We start from the raw sequence: 19,393 nt of genomic DNA on the forward strand, positions 1-19,393 counted from the left end.
GAGGTTTCGAGCTGCACACCCACTAGAGCGCGCTGGTCTCTTCTTGGCCCTCAGAGACATCTGTTCTGTCCCGGGGCTGCTGTACCCGCCTGTCCCTTGTAGTCAGGGACCTTGTCTTGAGCGGGGCCAGCAGACCCGGAGAGCAGACCCCCTGCGTCCTCCCCCGTCGGCGCCCCTGTTGTAAGGTGTCCTCCTGTCTTTCGCAGAAATGGGAGCAGATCGAGGGCAATTCTAAGCTGCGGCATGTGGGCAGCAACCTGTGCCTGGACAGCCGCGCAGCCAAGACGGGCGGCCTGAGCGTGGAGGTGTGCGGCCCGGCGCTGTCGCAGCAGTGGAAGTTTTCGCTCAACCTGCAGCCGTAGCGGAGCCTCCCGCGCCTGCCCGCGCCTGCCCGCCCAGCGACGAGCACGTCATCAAGTCTGTTTCTTAAACTTTCCGAGAAACTATATACCTCAGTATTCCATCATGGTCTGCAGGTCGGGAGACCTCAGCGCAGTGCGGGCGGCACCAGAGCCGCGAGCAGATGGAGCTGCCGCGCCCTCCTCGCCCTGCGCCCCGGCCGCCCAGCGCCCCTGCGGAGCACCGCGCCCCGGAGGGTGGACCGGGAGAGAAGGGGCGCCCTGCGCACAGTGAGGGCCCCTCTCCAGCCTCCACCCAGATCCAGACATCTGTGCGGGGTCCACCCCGGTCGCGGCCACGGTGTTTCCCCGGGCCTGCCTCCCAACTGTCTTACCAGCGCAGACCCCTTCCATGTGGTGTACCTGCTCTCTTTGGATATGAACTTTTCTACGGTGGGACACTAAACCCAGATATATATGAGGAGAGAATGTACGGTCAGTTCCTATGGTTTCCGTAAGTCATCCTCATCTTGTAATTTCTCCACAAAGCTCATCATAGCCGTGAGGAGGAGGGGCCGGCGGGAGGAAGGGGCTTCCATAGCCCCCGGAGCCTTATAGGTGAGGTGGTGCCGCTGTGCCCGCTGCGCGGTCCCCCCCTCCACCCCCGCGGAGGCTAGCGCTGCTCTGTGGCCCCGACCCCAGCATCTCGGTTTGGCTTCAGCTGGGAGTCATGCTGTGTGTTGAAATCCACTTTTTGTGCCCTTGGTGTCTGTAAACCCTGGATGGGTTACTTATTTTGACAGATATTGCTTTGGGTCTTTGTAAATTAAATTTCTGTTTTCTAAGGATAAAGTTGAGTAAAAAACAATCTCCCAGCTCCCAGTGATGGTGGGAAGCTGTCACAGGCAGCATGGGGCACCGTGTGAGGGCCCGGGCATGCTCAGCCCTGTCCCGCCTGCCTCGGGGGCTTTGGGTCAAGAATTAGGGAAAGTGAACACCTGCTCGTTGACACTGAGGATTCAGGGTACAAACAGGAGCTTTGTGGCTTAGGAAGGAGGCTTGTGTCAGCATAAAACACGAGCCAGTTGTAAACTGAAAGTCAAGCAGGAAGAGGCCGGAGCCCCTCCCTGACCCCTGGCCTGGCCCGCAGAGCCCTCTTGGCCTCTGAGGGGCTCACATGCAGTGGTGGCCCAGCTGCAGTGCCCGCAGGAGGGTGCCCCAGTCACTCCCAGGATTACTGCCCTCCTGTCTTCCTGCGCCCCCTGGCCCAACGCTTCAGGCGCCAGACCTGATGAGGAGTCACATGGGCGCATGTCCTGGCCCCTCTGGAGGGCCTGGGTGGCCACAGGGAAGTGGCCCCAAAGGGTTCTGCCAGGTAGACAGTCTGCCAAGTGCAGCTCTTCCCTGCCTGTTTCTTCTAGCAAAGGGGATGGTGGTCTTTCTTCCTCCACTGCAAAAGCGCCACGTGGCTTTGCTTCATGACAGTGTGCTCAGGCCTGGAGGCCTGGCTGGGTGAGTTTGTCCTGTGCGTTTTTGCCCCCTGCCAACCAACCAGGTGTATTTTCAGCAGACAGGGAGGCCCTGGTTGGATTAACTCTGCACACCTCTATCTTCAGAGGCTGATCTTGACCACCAGTAAGCTCTTGGGATGAGTCCTGGATACCTGTACAAGGCTGCTGAATGCAGGTGGGCTAGGAAGCAGTCACCCAGCCCTTGGGATCCATGGTCAGGCTACCACTACTGTTAGGAAAAAAAAATCCCATGAGTGGAAATTAAATTTGGCTCTCAAGTGAAGCAAATTGTCATCAGATTCTTGACAAATCTTTCGCCCGTGCACCTCCACCTCACCCAGAAGTCTTACCAACCTTGGTAACATCAAGATGGGTCCCCCTGGGCCCTGGGGGGCAACTGCCCATCCCTGAGCTGGTGGGGGTGGTAGCTTGGATGGTGTGGGTGTTGCGAGCAGAGGTGGGCTGGGAGGGCTCTCCAAGGTGAGCTATGTTTACATGACACAGTGTGCCAAAGGGACTTACTGTGGCTGCGTTGCTCTTCAGTCATTGGGACTGCCCCACCCTCCCACTCCTGTTTTTACAAGTCAACTTTCTTTCCTAGGAGCCCTTTGAGCAAAGCGTGGCAAAATTAGTTGTCTTCTCTGTGCTGGTCTTTGTTATGTCTTCATAAAAGCTAAAATGATGGTATCTGTGAGTATGTTTTGCAGATTCAAAATATAGTTTGGTAATTTTTTTTCCAGTTGATTTTTAAAAAGAACTGCTGTACAGAGCTTGTACTTTGTCCATTTTATAGATGGAAACCATCCTTGAAAATTGTTTAACTTAAATAAAGAGAAGATACTTTATAGATACGTGGTCTTTATCGGATGGATGTGACTGATGTTTGGGGACTGCGATTATGGTCTGTCTTGGGTGGGGTGGGGGCCTGCTCAATTACCACTTCTTATCACAGTCTTAAAATGCATTCACCTTTTACTGCTGCACCTTTTGACATTTATTCTTATTTGTAATAATAGCCATTACCATTTGTGTGCCAGGCCCCATGTGGAGCGCTTAAATACATCCTCATTGTCTCTTCAGTCACCTGGGGGGATAGCATTATGGGCTGCATTTTATAGTTGGTTTGGGAAGCTGATTCTTGAAGCTGTTAGCCTGCTCAAGGTCACAGGCTAATCTGCTCAAGGTCATACCACTAAGTACTCACCGGTCAGCCTTGGGCACTGAGACCCAGCGCCTGCCCTCTACATGAGGCAGGGGAATGGTAAGGGGCTGCTGTCAGCACAGCTTTAAGAGTATTTTAAATCCCTATACTATTCACCAGTTATCTGGGCTCTCCACTTCCATCCCAGGCTGGCTGAGTTCTTCCCCCTCATCCTCAGCCTTTGAACAGCTCCACAGGTGTGTCAGGGAAACACAACATTGCCAGTTCTTTAGCAATTTGCAGTGAGATTGGGAAGGCTGAAAAGATTTACCAATGAGTGTTTTGAACTTTCTGAAAGCCCCATTCTGCTTTAGGAACTGTGTGTGTGTGTGTGTGTGTGTGTGTGTGTGTGTGGCCTTTAGGAATTGTGTGTGTGTGTCAGGGGCCTTTAGGAATCGTGTGTGTGTGTGTGTGTGTCAGAGGCCTTTAGGAATCGTGTGTGTGTGTGTCAGAGGCCTTTAGGAATCGTGTGTGTGTGTGTGTGTGTGTCAGAGGCCTTTAGGAATCGTGTGTGTGTGTGTGTGTGTGTCAGAGGCCTTTAGGAATCGTGTGTGTGTGTGTGTGTCAGAGGCCTTTAGGAATCGTGTGTGTGTGTGTGTGTGTCAGAGGCCTTTAGGAATCGTGTGTGTGTGTGTGTGTGTGTGTGTGTTTCCTGCTTTGACTGCAGGGAAAAGTTCATTCATCCAGTAAATATTTTCTGAGAAACTATGTTGCACTAATACCCTGAAGACCTAGGAGGGGAGGAAATGTTAAAAGCCAGAAAAAGAGAAAGCAGAGTGTCCAGCAGGCTCCAGGTAGGGTATTTAGAGACCAGATTGGGTAGGTCTGGTCAGTGGTGGAGGCCGTTTCTGCGGAGAGGGGAGCTGTATGAGCCACGGGCTGGAGCAGGGAGGATCAGATTTGCAAAAACAGAGTGAAATACTTACGCCAACTCAGCAATTAGATTCTATAATGTATTTCACATTCTGAAAAACGTTCAGCCAGAAAAATAAAATGTTCACATGCCCTCTTCTGGACTTCTGGAGAGTCCTTCATGGACTCTCCTAAAAGAAGAAAATTCTCTTCATAGATGTTCTTATATATTCCTGAGCAACTTACTGATGATACAATATATATGTATTTGATTTATGTATTATGTGTACCTGGACATGATAAACATCCTATTTACAAATGTCATTGCATCTGTGGGGTCCCAAAGAAGCAGTCAGAAATATTCGCCCGGCTGCTCCTGCCTGAGCGCCTGTGGGCCCAGCCTGGATGCTGGGTGGAGGCTGCGGAAAAGACCATCACTGGTCCCCGCCCCAGGTTACATCCAGGGCAGTCTGATTTTGAACCACAGACAACAGTTAGGGAAATAGATTCAGTCTTAGGCGGCCCTGGCCTCCTGAAGGTAATGAAGAGAATCTTTGGGGTGGTTAGGGGTAGGGTCCTCCATCGGGGGCCAAGACATGGGGACTCAAAGTGGTGCAGCGTTGCTGAAGAACTTCCAGAAATTAACTGTCCACGGTGCTCTTGACTCGTACAGAATTCTCTACTGAAGCACCTTCCATTAAGAATGTCAGAAATCCCAACTAAATGCAATGTAAATTAAGAAACATTTATTATCTCGTAAAACAGGAAGGCCCAGGGTGACAGAGTTCCAACTTGATCCTGGGACTTGACTTCATTGTGAACAAACTGGTTTCTGCCTGACCACCCCCTGCCTGCTCCCACCTAGATGCAGAAAGACAGTGAAAAGGAAGAGTTTCCTGCTGCCCCCGTGCATCTTTCTCCTTCTTTCCTCCTCCTCCTAGGGCAGACACACATTTCCCAGTGACCGCCCCACTCCCTGCACAGACCTCTCAGGCCGCATTGCCCAGAACCGGGTGGTCAGGTGCCTGGGCCATGGGCAGCGGTCACCTCCCAGCACCACCATCCTCACTCCTGGGCACATCTGCTGGCCAGGACAGGGAGGGGCAGTTGCTCAGGCAAGCACAGCGCCCACCACACTTGTCATTCCTAAAAGAATTCTGGAAGCAGCTGGATGGGCAGGGCGGCCACATGGTCCCAGGCTCCTGCATCCTTCACGAGAGGAGGCTTCACCCTGGTCCTTCGGTGTCTGCTGGCAATGTGGGGCCCCTTTGTTTTCAAGTGAGTGAGACTCACACCTTGAGATCACCAAGACAACTAATGATACTAAGGTGATTATCAAAATATTTTTATAGTACGTGTTTCTTAATGTGTTAAATAGTGCACCCTCATGTCTGATAATTGCTGTAAATTCAAAGTAGTGATGAGCATAAACAATACTGTGAAAAGTCTACAATTAATATGACGTAGAGATACCTGATCTGTGTGTGTATGTGTGACGAGGTGCCCAGTTAATTGGCTTCATTCAGTTAGGAGTAAGTATAGCCGTCATTTTTTTCCCATCGAAGTCCCTGGGCCTCCTAAATGCTAAGCATCTCAGAGTAGATGCCACCTGTGACCCACAGCTGTGCTCTGGGACCAGCTCTGTGCCTCAGCAGCCATGTCTTCTCACTGTAGGACAGTTGGAGGTGGGACAGCAGGAAGCAGAGCCCCGCAGGACCCCCAGCAACCTTGACCCTGATCTTGGCCCCAGCCTTTATTCTGAGGGCCGAGTGGGACAAGCCTCTTGCCCAGTTTACCCACACTGAGACGGTCCTCTTTCTGGTCCAGCAGGAGGGCAAGGAGCCCCTGGCAGAGTGAGGCAGGGAGAGGCAGGCGGGCTGGGAATCACTCCCAGAAAACTGGAGGAAGGCCTGGGGCGCAGAGCAAGTTCAGATGGGCCCTCACCGCAGGTTCCTGCCTCCCAGCCCTGTCTCACGTTAGGAAAGTCAGGTCTGAGAGACGGGGCAATCTGCTCGCCTCCCGAGGTCATGGTCATGATGAGAGGTGAGATGTGACAACATCCCTGGCCGGGCGTCCTCATGCAGGCAGTGGCACTTGTGAGCATGCAGGGAGGGACCTGGAACAGGGCCTGGGGAAAGGCTTGTTACAGGTGCTGAGTTTTCAGTGAGCAGGTTCACAACATATGATGCTAAAGTTGATGCCGAGAAAAAAAACCCGCTTTTTACTTTTATTTTTCTGATTGAAGTGCAGAGGGTGAAAGGGGGGCTTCAGTCCCTGAGTCTCCCAGGAGCTCAGCCACCAATCTGTGGCCCCCCCCAGCACCTCCCTCTCCCCAGGCTCTCCCACCTCGGAGGAAGGAGGGGAGGAGGCCTGCGGGGCTTCCCAACCCAGGTTCAATCCCTGGGGCGGGGAAATGGCAGCCCACTTAGTATTCTTGCTGGGATATAGTCCATGGGGTCACAGAGAATTGGACATGACTGAAGCTACTAATACTTCCACTTTTCACTTTTCTTCCGAGGAGCAAGTGTCTTTTAATTTCATGGCTGCAGTTGCCATCCACAGTGATTTTGGAATCCAAGAAAATCTTTCACTGTTTCCATTTTTTCCCCATCTGTTTGCCATAATGGGGACTGGATACCATGATCTTAGTTTTTTGAATGTTGAGTTTTAAGCCAGCTTTTTCACTCTCCTCTTTCACTCTCATCAAGAAGCTGTTTAGCTCCTCTTCACTTTCTGCCATTAAAGTGGTATCATCTGCATATCTGACGTTGTTGATATTTCTCCTGACAATCTTGATTCCAGCTTGTGATTCACCCAGCCCAGCATTTCACATGATGTACTCTGCATATAAGTTAAATAAGCAACTTTGATGAACTCCCCTCTCAATTTTGAATCAGTTCATTGATTCATGTCCAGTTCTAAATGTTGCTTCTTGACCTGCATACGGGTTTCTCAGAGACAAATAAAGTAGTCTGGTACGCCTACCTCTTTAAGAATTTTCCACAGGTCTTTGTAATCTACACAGTCAAAGGCTTTAGCATAGTCAATGAAGCAGAAGTAAGATTTCATTCTTTTTTAAGGCTGAGTAGTGTTCTGTATAGAACACCACATTTTCTTTGTCCATTCTTATGCTGATGGACACTTAGGTTGGTTCCATATCTTGGTGTGTGTGTGCTCATTTGCTAAGTTGTGTCCAGTTTTTTTGACCACATGGACTGTAGTCCACCAGGCTCCTCTGTCCACAGGATTTTCTAGGCAAGAATACTCTAGTTGGTTGCCACTTCCTTCTCCAAGTTCATATCTTGATAATTATAAATAATTCGGCTATGAACACTGGGTGCTTGTATCTTTTTGAATTAGTGTTGTTGTTGTTTTTTTTTTCAGACATATACCCAGGAGCTAGATCGCTAGATTATATGGTAGTTCTATTTTTGTTTTTGAGGAAACTCCATTCTGTTTTCCCCTGGTGGTTGCATAAATTTACACTCCCACCAACAGTGTACTAACGCTCCCTTTTCTCATTTGTTTAATCGAGTTAGTTTTGTTTTGTTTTTGATGCTGAGTTGTATGAGCTGTTTATATATTTTGGATATTAACTTCTTGTTGGTCGTATCATTTGCAAATATTTTCTCCCATTCGGTAGGTTGTCTTTTCATTTTGTCAGTGGTCTCCTTTGCTGGACAAAAATTTTTGAGTTTAATTAGGTCACACTTGTTTATTTTTGCTTTTGTTGCCTTTGCCCAAAGAGACAGATCCTTAAAAATACTGTCGTAATTTCTGTCGAAGAGTGCTCTGCATATGTTTTCTTCTAGGAGTTTTATAGTTTCTGGCCTTACATTTAGGTCTTTAGCACATTTTCAGTTTATTTTTGTAGATGGTGTGAGAAAATTGTTCTGATTTCATTCTTTTAGACGTAGCTGTCCAGTTTTCCCAACACCATGTATTGAAGAGATTATTATTTTCTTCATTGTATATTCTTGCCTTCTTTGTCATACATTAACTGGCCATAAGTGCATGGGTTTATTTCTGGGCTCTCTATTCTATTCCATTGATCTGTGTCTGTGTGTATGCTGGTAGCATACTGTTTTGATTGCTGTAGTTTTGTAGTATAGTCAAGTCAGGGAGTGTGATAAATCCAGCTTTGTTTTTTTCCTCACATTTGCTTTGGTTATTCAGGGTTTTTAAATTTCCATATAAATTTTAGAATTATTCATTCTATTTATATGAAAAAATGTAATGGGTACTTTGATATGGATTGCATTACATCTGTGGATTGCTTTGGGTAGAATGGACATTTCAACAATATTAATTCTTCCAATCCAAGAATACGGGATATTTTTGCCATTTCTTTGTATCATTTAATTTCATTCATCAATATTTTATACTCTTCAGAGTATAGGTCTTTCACTTCCTTGGTTACCTTTATCCCTTTGTATTCTGTTCTTTTTGCTGCAATTGTAAATGGGATTGTTTTCTTGAATTCCTTTTCTGATAGTTCATTATTAATGTATAGGAAAGCAACAGATTTCTATATATTAATCCTTGTATACTGCAACTTTACTGAGCTGATTTATTAGCTCAAAAAATTTTTTGGTGAAGGCTTTAGTGTTTTCTGGGCTTCCCTGGTGGCTCAGAGGTTAAAGCATCTGCCTGGAATGCGAGAGACCCAGGTTCAATCCCTGGGTCAGGAAGATCCCCTGGAGGAGGAAATGGCAACCCACTCTAGTACTCTTGCCTGGAGAATCCCATGGAGGGAGGAGCCTGGTAGGCTACAGTCCATGGGGTCACAAAGAGTCGGACACAACTGAGCAGCTTCACTTTCACTTTCACTTCACTTTTAGTGTTTTCTATATATAGTATCATATCATCTGCAAATAGTGACAGATTTACTTCTTCCTTTCCAATTTGGATACCTTTTTTTTTTTCTTTCTTTTCTCATTACTGTGTAGGACTTTTGATGCTGTGCATCAAAGCAATGGCAAGAGTGGGCATCCTATCTTATTTCTAATTTTAAAGGAAAGGCTTTCAGCTTTTCACTGTTGAGCATAATGTTAACTGTGGGTTTGTCATAGGTGACTTTTATGATGTTGAGATACGTTCCTTCTGGGGCTTTCCTGGTGGCTCAGTGCCAAAGAATCCTCCCCCCAATGCAGAAAATACAGGTTCAATCCCTGGGTCGGGAAGATCCCCCAGAGAAGGGAATGGGAACCCACTCTCCAGTATTCTTGCCTGGGAAACCCCTGGACAGAGCAGTCCATGAGGTTCCGAAAGAGTCAGACACAACTTAGTGACTAAACAGCGAGATGCTCCCTCTACACCAACTATGTGAGAGTTTTTGTCTTGAATGGATGGTGAATTTTGTCAAGTGTTTTTTCTGTGTCTGTTGAGATAATCATGTGATTTTTATCCTTGCTTTTGTTAATGTGGTATATGTGTCACAATGATTAATTTGAGGATATTGAAGCATCCTTGCATCTCTAGGATAAATTCCACTTGATCATGGTGTATGATCTCTTTTATATATTGTTGAACTTCTTAATATTTTGTTGAGGATTTTTGCATCTATATTTATCAAAGATATTGGCCTGTAATTTTCTTTGTAGTATCAAAGAGGATTGTTCTTAACCTGTATAATCTAATGGAATCTGTCCTTCTAATGGAAGGTTTCAGACTTCCTTTGGACTGTTACCCCTTTCTTCTTTCCAGTTTCTCCCTTTTGGAAACGGAATGTCTATCCTATGCCTTCCCCACCACTCTTCCCTGTTATAACAGCGCTGGAAGACTAATACAGGCTTTTGCCCTCATGAATTCCCAAACCCATGTGCACAGCTCAGATTGGCCTCCTGCCAGTTCCAAACCAGATGTCCTAGGGTACACATGTCTGCAGGGTCAACTCTCAGCACTGGACAACTTCTTTAAAGTCATAACCCATGATGAACCCCCGGCATCCCAGCTCTCCTTCCAATACTCTGTCTGCTCAGGCACTGGCTGGGGGACATGGGGAGGCTGCTTGATTGAAAGATGGGGCCTGTGGGTGGCCAGAAACTGTGCTCACTGCCTTATGAGCGATCTCCTTCAATCCTCACTTCTACCCACCCCACAGCAGATGAGCAAAGTGGAACACTGAATGTTTAAGAGTTGAGTCATGTAGCGGTCACTCATTGGTCAGCAGAACAATCATTTGAGCCTAGTTCTCAGACTTCAAAATCCTGCCCTTTGTATAACATGTGTAATTCTCAAATCTTGCTGCATATTTCAATTCCTTTGGGAGCTGAAAAACAAACAAACAAAAAATGCATGTCACACCAGTCCAAGACCAGTGGGGCAAGCATTGCTGTGTCTGCAGTTTCCTAAGGAAGAATCATCGTGGCTGGCTTGTGAACTAGACCAGCTTTTCAAACCTCAGGGCATTGGAATCTCCTGGCCCCCCATGCCCCAAACTGCTAATTCAGTGAGAATCTGCATTTCCAACAAACTCCCCAGTGGTTCCCAGGACCACATTGTGAGGAGCACACCCCTTGGTTCAGACCATGACTAGCTTGCAGCCCTTGTCAGACGGCAGAATGTCCCACACTTCTTCATGTAAATGCTGGCTGCTGTGTCCTCTGGTGGCCTTGTGGAGCAGTTGAGGGTGGTGTTTAAATTGTGGATTCTGGAGCCAGACTGCTGTATGGCCAGCTTCATGGGCTCCAGCTTGAGCACTGACTACATGACCTTGGTGTTTCAGTCTCTCGACTCTGTTTTCTCATCAGGAAAGTGGGGAAAGGATAGGACAGTGTGATTCTACTGCTGTGCGTTTAACGCCAGCCTGCTTCATAGGAAACCACTTTCCTCATTTGGGACTCAGAGGGACTTCATATCAGAGGTCTGCATTTTGTGATTTCAATTTGGAATCCTTAGGGTCAGAGGCCTTGAGTGACAGAACTTACGCTAAAGAAGTAGGTGATAAATTGAAAAAGACTTGCAAAATGTATTCAAACATGGACAGCTAGCTTCTTTGGGGCAAAAAACGGCTTGAACCAAGCAAGGACTGAAGAATACAGTCCCAAGTGGCTCCTGGGCTCTGGCTTGAGGCAAACACTGGTTCCTGGGCTGTGGGAGAAGGTCTGTATGTGACTCTAACCCTCTAACCAGCCCTGCTCTTTCTCTCCTGGATCAGGGAGTTCGGTGATAAATAAACTAACATAGGCCCACTTCCACCACCTTCCTGGAAGGAGGATGGACTAGAACTGAGAGATGTGTTTAAAGAAAGCACTTGAGAGCAGATTCTTCCTTTGGTCTCTGCTGATCACTGAATTGGCTTTTGGTATCAGCACCTTAAGGAACTGTATGGGCTTCGGGCCAGTTCTTTAGGCAAAGCAGAGGATACAACTGGAATGCCTGCTGCTCTGACAAGCCCTGCAGCTAGAACTCCCCACATGTCCCTCTGTCCCTATATACAGGCCGCCTTTACCCCTGGGCTCCGGGCTGCAAGGAGTGTGTGGGGAAACGGAGGGGGAGGGTTCCTGAGGCCCTGGGCTTGTTGGTCAGCCTGACCCCCACTCTGGGAAATACCCACCATGCCCTCCTCTTCCTGGGATAGCAGGGCTCCTGAGAGGGTGGTGGCTCCCATCCAGGGAGGGCAAGGGGCAGAGAGCTGCCAGTGAGAAACGCTCTTGCCTGTTAAGTCTCTTTTCATAATGATAGTTATGGGGAAAGAGCTGCTCAGACCTGTAGCCTGAGTCTCACATATTTGACCTGAAATTTATAGCTGCATCTCTCTCAATAAAACTCAGGCTTTTCCTCCCTAATATGGTCTTTCACCACTGCTTCCTTTTATTTTACTTAAGTTAGCCCCAGAGACAGAGGATCCAGATTGTGAGGGCCTTCTTGACATTGAGAAGCCGGTGGTGGCAGGGAAGGTCTCCAGTCTGCCTGTGATCACACTGCGGATGAAGGCCCAGGCAGCAAGGTCTGTGTCTGCACTCTGGTGGCCAGGGTCCAAAGTCGGTTCTTACATGAGAGGTTGCCCAGTGATGGGACTGAGAGATTCCAAAAGGCCCCTTCACCTCAGACTATCACTGCCCAGCCGTCTGTCACACCACCTGCAGTATTAGCATGAAAATCCATCTCTCGATGGATATAAGAATCTTACAGAAGGGAAGACCACAGTGCTTTTTAACTTGAGCATCAACTACTCACTCACCAAGCTCCCTTAATAACCAGATGACAGCCTCATAGGCAGCCAGAGTGGGTGGATTCCTGCAGAAGAGCCAGACCTCTATTTAATCACAAGATGGGGCGGTGGGAGTCCTTAGAGACTCTGCCAATGCCCCAACGCCTGGCCCAGGGCTCTTTCTGTGTCACCCATCACTGTGGAAATGAAGAGCCCTTACCTCCGGGAGGCTAGTGAAGGCTTCTTCCTAAGACATTTGTTATTGAGGCATCTTCCTGTTAGGAAAACACACGATTTTCATTGCACATGGGCTAAGCCAGACACCATGCTTGAATCCAGATTAGGCCCTGGGCTCTGAGGACACAGACAGATGGGTTCTGAGGAGTCACCAAGAAGAGGCTAAGGGGTCACTGGGTAGCACAAAGATACCTGGAGAGAAATCGAGAGAGGAGGGAAGATGAGCAGATGGGATGGGGAACGCTAACGTAGGGCAGAGCTCCAGTTACACCTGTGGACTCTGGACATCCAGTGTCCCCGTAGCTGAACAGAAGGAGATGGATCTGTGATTGGGAGGAGGGCCCACTGTTCTCAGGAGTGTTCACACCATGAGGCCACATCCCAACCTGCCTCTTTCCTACTCTGCAGGGACTTGTCTGGCTTCTTCAGAACATGTGACGTCTAGGTCCTTCCAAGGCACCATGGGGGGTGAGGGGGACGTTGTGGACTGGACTTCCCAAGAGGAATCTGTGGGGTTCCTCCTGGGATAGGCCCCTCTCTGGGGGCCAAGCTCAGACCTGGTGGCTCGGCAGGGCTGGGCACCCAGCTCAGCGGTCACTTCCCTATGCAAACCAATTTGCCTTACAGGTTGCTATGAACCAACAGGTGGCCGCTCGAGGAGAAGAGAGTACCTCCTCCCCACCCTGCTCCTCAGAATCCAAGGGGACCTGAGGAGGGCTGGGGTGGTTGCATTTGCTGAGGCCTTTGCACAGGATGGGAAAAAAAAAAAAAAAGCATGTATGGCTGTCCCCAAGCTGACCCCCAGGCCAGAAAGGAAAAAGGAAGAAGTTTAGTTCAGTGCGGCCCAGGCAACCTGTATGATGACCGTCAGTCAGGATTGTCTACTAGTAAGATACAATTGTTCTAAAGTATGTTCTAACACACTCTTATGAAAAATATACTTTGAACAACTGACGCCAGCATGGTACTAGCAGCAGAGTCAATAAGAACCACTACAGCCAAACCACTCTGAACATGCCCAAACTCAGCTGATCTCAGAACCTAAGCAGGGTCCAAGCCTGGTTAGTACTTGGATGGGAGACTGCCTGGGAATACTGGGTGCTGTAGGCTTTTAGACTTCCCTGGTGGCTCAGACAGTAAAGAATCTGCCTACAATGCAGGAGACTTTGGTTCAGTCTCTGAGTCAGGAAGATCCCCTGGAGACGGGAATGGCAACCCATTCCAGTATTCTTGCCTGGAGAATCCCACAGACAGAGCAGCCTGGTGGGCTAGTCTATGGGGTCGCAAAGAGTGGGGCACGAATGAGCGGCGAACACTTTCACTTTCTTTCAAACACAATAGATCCTAATCCCTGGTGTCTGAGCCACAGACCAGAGAATGGAACCTCCAGCCCCAGAGGACTACTCCCACACCTTGACCTCAATGGAAGCTGCTCTGCTGAGTTTCCAAAGGACTTTGGATTGCTGGCTCCCTTTTCCACCTTTTGGAATGAAAATTTCTATAACTATTATTCTGTGCCTGCCCCACCATTTGTATTTTGGGAATCAATTATTTATTTTCTAATTTCACAGGTCCAGAGGAGGAGAGGTATTTTCCCCCAGGATGGTTCACATCTGCCATAGTCTTACCGATATCTCATTTAGATGTTTTAATTGAAGACTTTTGAGCTGATGAGATTTAAATAAGATTTTCAGCTTGAATTGATACTGAATGGGCTGAGACTTTGGAGGATGTTGGAACAAGGTGACTATATTTTGCAGTTGGGATGGACATGAATCTTTAGGGACCAGAGGATGGACTGTCGTAGGCTGGCTGAATAGTGGCCACCCAAAGATATTAGGTCCCAATTCCTAATTTCTGGAGCCTGTAAATGTTACCTGATAAAGAAAAGAGGTCTCAGCAGTTGTGATTAACTTAAGGATCATGATATCGGAGAGATAGCCCTAGATTGTCCAAGAGGGCCCTAAATCCAATAACAAATGTCCTTATAAAAGAGAAGCAGGAGATTCCCTTGTGACCTAGTAGTAAAGAACCCACCTGCCAATGCAGGGTACATGGGTTCAATCCCTCGTCTGGGTAGATCCCACATGCCGCAGAGCAACAAAACCTGTGCATCAGTACCTGTACCCTGGAGCCCACTCACTGCAACTAGAGAGTGACCGCTGCTTGTGCAAACCTGCACACAGCAATGAAGACCCAGTGCAGTCAAAATAAATTAATTACATAGCAGTAGTTTAGTCACTAAGTCATGTCTGATCTTTGACCCCATGGACTATAGCCTGCCAGGTTCCTTTGTCCATGGGATTCTCCAGGCAAGAGTACTGGAGTGGATTGCTATTTCCTTCTCCAGGGGATCTTCCTGACCCAAGAATTGAACCCGGGTCTCCTGCAGTGCAGGCAGATTCTTTACCAACTGAGCTATGAGGAAAGCCCATATATATATATATGGCTTTGTCAACAATTGTTTTAAAAAACGAGAGAGGCGGGGGAGTGTTGCCACACATGGAAGAAAAGGCAAAATGAAGGCAGAGGCAGAAACTGAGTGTTGTGACCACCGGCCAAGGGCTGCCAGCCACCAACAGCAGTAGAAGAGGCAAAGAACAGACTCTCCTCAGAGTCCCCGGAGGGAGTATGGCTCTGCCAGCATCTTGACTTCAGACCTGTGGCCTCCAGAATTGTTAGTGAACACATTTCTGTCATTTTAAGCCACCCATATTTTAGTAATTTGTTACGGCAGCCCCAGGAGAAGAGCACAGTACTTTCCAGAGCATTTCCCTAGACCCTGTCCTGCTCGATAATGCAGATCAAGAGCCTGGCAGCGGCTGGCACCTGGGAAACACTCAGCTAGTCACTGGGTGTTGTGACAAGACCCTTACAGTCACCCTGTGAGGTAGTTCTTCATCTTTCCATAAAAGACTAACTGAGGGGTCAAGGAGAATCCATAATTTATTTGCAAACTCAGTGAACAACAGAGCTTGGCTTCAGTTCAAAGGTCCTGGCTCCAAGGCCCAGTTTTTTCTTATCCCACGAGAACCACTTCATCTTGCAGGCATGTGGCCAGACAACATAACGCCAGGCCCTGCCTCCACCTCCCTAAATGCAGGGTCAGCCCAGGGAATGGTGCAGAGTTGGAAAGCCTGGAGGGGCCCTGGGCCAGGTGGTTCAAAACCCGGAGAGAGATCCATCTCCAGGCTCTTCCAAACCGTCATCCGTGTCTCCAGCCTGGCATGTGCCTCTGTCCCAGCAGGCTGCATTTTAAGGTCAGGGCTCTCTCTATACCAGATCACAGGTCACCTGTCATGTGCCACCATCCTTTGTTTAGGTGACAGATAAACTCAGATGGGCTAAGTCCAAAGGCTTTACCTGAGACAATATCCCTGTCACGTAGCTTTACCACCTGCACAGTTCTGTTTAAACGTCACTTTGCTCACTCTCCTCCCAACCACAAGGAGAAGTTAGAGCTCACGTTTCTGAACTGGAAGCACAGAAGGCAGTATCCCTGCTGACCTCTGTGTATTTGGAGATCACAAAGCCAGATGCCCTCATGTGACCCATCCCCCGATTCCAGCTTCTTCCATTAAAACCTGCTCATTCTGTTCTTCCAAGAGGCCACAGAAACGATGTGCTGAACACCTGTCAAAGCCATATTTATTGCATGCGTGCATGCTAGGTCACTGCAGTCGTGGTTGACTCTTTGTGACCCTGTGGACTGTAGCCCAACAGGCTCCTCTGTCCATGTGATTCTCCAGGCAAGAACACTATAGAGTGGGTTGTGTGCCCTCCTCCAGGGGATCTTCCCAACACAGGTATCTTAGGTCTCCTGCACTGACAGGAGGCTCTTTACTACTAGTACTACCTGGGAAGCCCCCCATATTTATTGCTGCTGCTGCTAAGTCACTTCAGTTGTGTCCGACTCTGTGCGACCCCATAGACAGCAGCCCACCAGGCTCCCCCATCCCTGGGATTCTCCAGGCAAGAACACTGGAGTGGGTTGCCATTTCCTTCTCCAATGCATGAAAGTGAAAAGTGAAAGTGAACTCGCTCAGTCGTGTCCAACTCTCAGCGACCCCATGGACTGCAGCCTACCAGGCTCCTCCATCCATGGGATTTTCCAGGCGAGAGTGCTAGAGTGGGTGCCATTGCCTTCTCCTCCATATTTATTGAGAAAACCCCAATGTCCCAGCTGCCCTCAAAGGCACGCTTGGGTCTCAAGTCCCCACGCTACTAGTTTCCTGTTGTCTCTGTAACAAATTCCCTCCAGCTAGGTGGCTTAGACAAGACAAACATGCTGTCTTCCTGTCCTGGTGCAGAAGTCTGGTGCAGGTCTCACTGAGCTAAAACCAAGGTGTCTGGGTGGGGGGGTGGGGGGGGGTGGGTTTCCTTTCTGGAGGCTCTGGGGGAAGATTCCATTTTCATGCCTTCCCCAGATTCGTCCTGGATCTTGTCCATATTCCATGGCTTTTGGCCACTTCCATCTTCAAAGCTGGCAGCGGTTCCTCTCACAGTCTTCCATAGTCGCATACTCCTCAGTGAATGCACTTGGGAAGGACTCCTGTGGTTACACCACCCCACCCAGATGACCCAGGACAGTCTCGCCATCTCAAGGTCAGCTGACTAGCAGCCTTAACTCTACCTGCCACTGTAATTTCCATCTGCCATGAAAGGTGACATACACGGAAGTTCTAGGAAATCCTTGAGGGGGGTGGTCATGAGTCTCCCTGCTGCCCCTTCCACGTGGACCCAGTGAACAGGCTGTTACCGTGAGGGTGCTCCCTGGGAGGGTGACCCAGCAACACCTGCTAGTCCACTGGTCCCCAGAGGAGTGCTGGCCACAGTTTGATTGTGGTCTTGAAAGGATCCATGTGGTCTTGAAACGATCCAGCAGGAAAGGGGGCTCCTTGCTGCTAGTGAGTGAATGCAACTTTAGAAAGAGAAATGAACAGCCTCTGGGCTTGGAGAGGTTTGGATTCCATGTAAGGGAAGTTGGGGTACAGGGAGGATCCCAGGGCCCCCTGTTTAAGAGATGCCTGAAAAGGGGGCGGGTGAAGGTGTTCTCAAATTACTTGTTCTAAGCAATAAAGCATCACTTCCAGCCAATTAAGTCTGTGTTAACAGACCCCACTCCCTGGATTGGGAAGCCCTGCCGACCTCCTCCCCTCCTTCCTATGAGGTAGGGGAAAGCCTGGGGAGAGGGAGGTGCTGGGGGACCACTGGCTGGTGGCTGAGCTCCTGGGAGATTCAGGGATTGAAGCCCCCCTTCTACCCTCTGAACTTCAATCAGAAAAATAAAAAGTAAAATGCGGGGTTTTTTTCTCCGCATCAAGCTTGAGCGTCACGTGCTGTGAAGAAATCTCGTGTGCAGGTCCCAGGGTGTCAGGAATGAGGGTGCTAGAGGCCCTGCCATGTTGGGCCTGAACCCTTCCACCCTGCCCCAGGCTGTGGGAAACCGCTCTCCTTTAAGTGGAGTCTGCCTTGCTGTGTCTGACTTATGTCACTAAGCATTTCTGTTATTGTTCAGTCACTAAGTCATGTCCAACTCTTTGTGACCCTATGGACCGCAGCATGACAGGCTTCCCTGTTCTTCACCATCTCCCAGAGTTTGTTCAAACTCATGTCCATTATGTCGGTGATGCCATTCAGCCATCTCATCCTTGTCATCCCCTTCTCCTACTGCTCCTCAATCTTTCCTAGCATCAGGGTCTTTTCCAATGAGTTGGCTCTTTCTATTAGGTGGCTAAAGTATTGGAGCTCCAACTTCAGCATCAGTCCTTCCAATGAATATTCAGGGTTGAGTTCCTTTAGGATTGACTGGTTTGAACTCTCAAGAGTCTTCTCCAGCACCACAATTCAAAAGCATCAATTCTTTGGGGCTCAGCCTTCTTTATAGTCTAGCTGTCACATCTGTACATGACTACTGGAAAAGCCATAGCTTTGACTAGATGGATCTTTGTTAGCAAAGTAATGTCTCTGCTTTTTAATACACTGTCTAGGTTGGTCATAGCTTTTCTTCCAAGGAGCAATTTCATGGCTACAGTCACCATCTGCAGTGATTTTGGAGCCCAAGAAAAGAAAATCTGTCACTGCTTCCACTTTTCCCCTTCTATTTGTCATGCAGTGATGGGACCAGATGTCATGATCTTAGTTTTCTGAATGTTGAGCTTTAAGCCAACTTTTTCACTCTCCTCTTTCACTTTCTTCAAGAGGCTCTTTAGATCTTCTTCACTTTCTGCCATAAGGATGGTGTCATCTGCATATTTGAGGAAATTGATATTTTTCCCAGCAATCTTGATTCCAGCTTGTGCTTCATCCAGCCCAGTGTTTCTCATGATATACCCTGCATAGGAGTTAAATAAGCAGGGTGAGAATATACAGCCTTGTCATACTCCTTTCCCAATTTTGAACCAGTCCATCGTTCCATGTTCAGTTCTAACTGTTGCTTCTTGACCTGAGTACAGATTTCTCTGCAGGCAGGTAAGGTGGTCTGATATTCCCATCTCTTTAAGAATTTTCCATAGTTTGTTGTGACCCACACATTCAAAGGGCGTTAGTTCAATAAAGTAGAAGTAGATGATTTTCTGGAATTCCCTTGCTTTTTCTATGATCTAGTGGTTGTTGGCAATTTGATCTCTGGTTCCTCTGCCTTTTCTAAACCAGCTTGTACATCTAGAAGTTCTCAGTTCATGTACTGTTGAAGCCTAGCTTGAAGGATTTTGAGCATTACCTTGCTAGCATGTGAGATGAGCCCAGTTGTACGGTAGTTTGAACATTCTTTGGCATTGCCCTTCTTTGGGACTGGAATAAAAACTGACCTTTTCCACTAAGCATAAGGTCCTCAAAGTTCAGCCATATTTGCACTGTTGCAGAATATCCTTCTTTTCAAACACTAACATTGCATCTTATGCTGATGAAACAAAAATTATTTTGAAAGCAGAACAAGAGAAAGTTTAAACATAAAATTCTCACTCTTCCCGACTGGGCCCTCACCCTCTTTAGCATCCCTGCAAGCCTGCCTGCCAAGAAATGCAATTTCCTCCTGGCACCGTCGGGTCAGTCTTCAGGAGACAACATTGATCCTGTAAGGAGTCACGATGACCTGCGC

At 48.3% G+C, this 19,393-nt stretch overlaps 1 protein-coding gene across 1 annotated transcript in view; it reads left to right on the plus strand.

The window, feature by feature from the left end:
• GALNT2 (polypeptide N-acetylgalactosaminyltransferase 2) overlaps nucleotides 1-2,696 on the plus strand; it is a 181,586-nt gene extending 178,890 nt beyond the window's left edge. The window contains exon 16 of the mRNA XM_069572589.1: nucleotides 207-2,696. Coding sequence (XP_069428690.1) covers nucleotides 207-362 — 156 coding nt within the window. The 3' untranslated portion in view covers nucleotides 363-2,696. The remainder of the gene's footprint in view (nucleotides 1-206) is intronic.
• The last annotated feature ends 16,697 nt before the right edge of the window (nucleotides 2,697-19,393 follow it).

This window comes from Ovis canadensis, chromosome 25, assembly GCF_042477335.2.
Source record: "Ovis canadensis isolate MfBH-ARS-UI-01 breed Bighorn chromosome 25, ARS-UI_OviCan_v2, whole genome shotgun sequence".
NCBI lineage: Eukaryota > Metazoa > Chordata > Mammalia > Artiodactyla > Bovidae > Ovis > Ovis canadensis.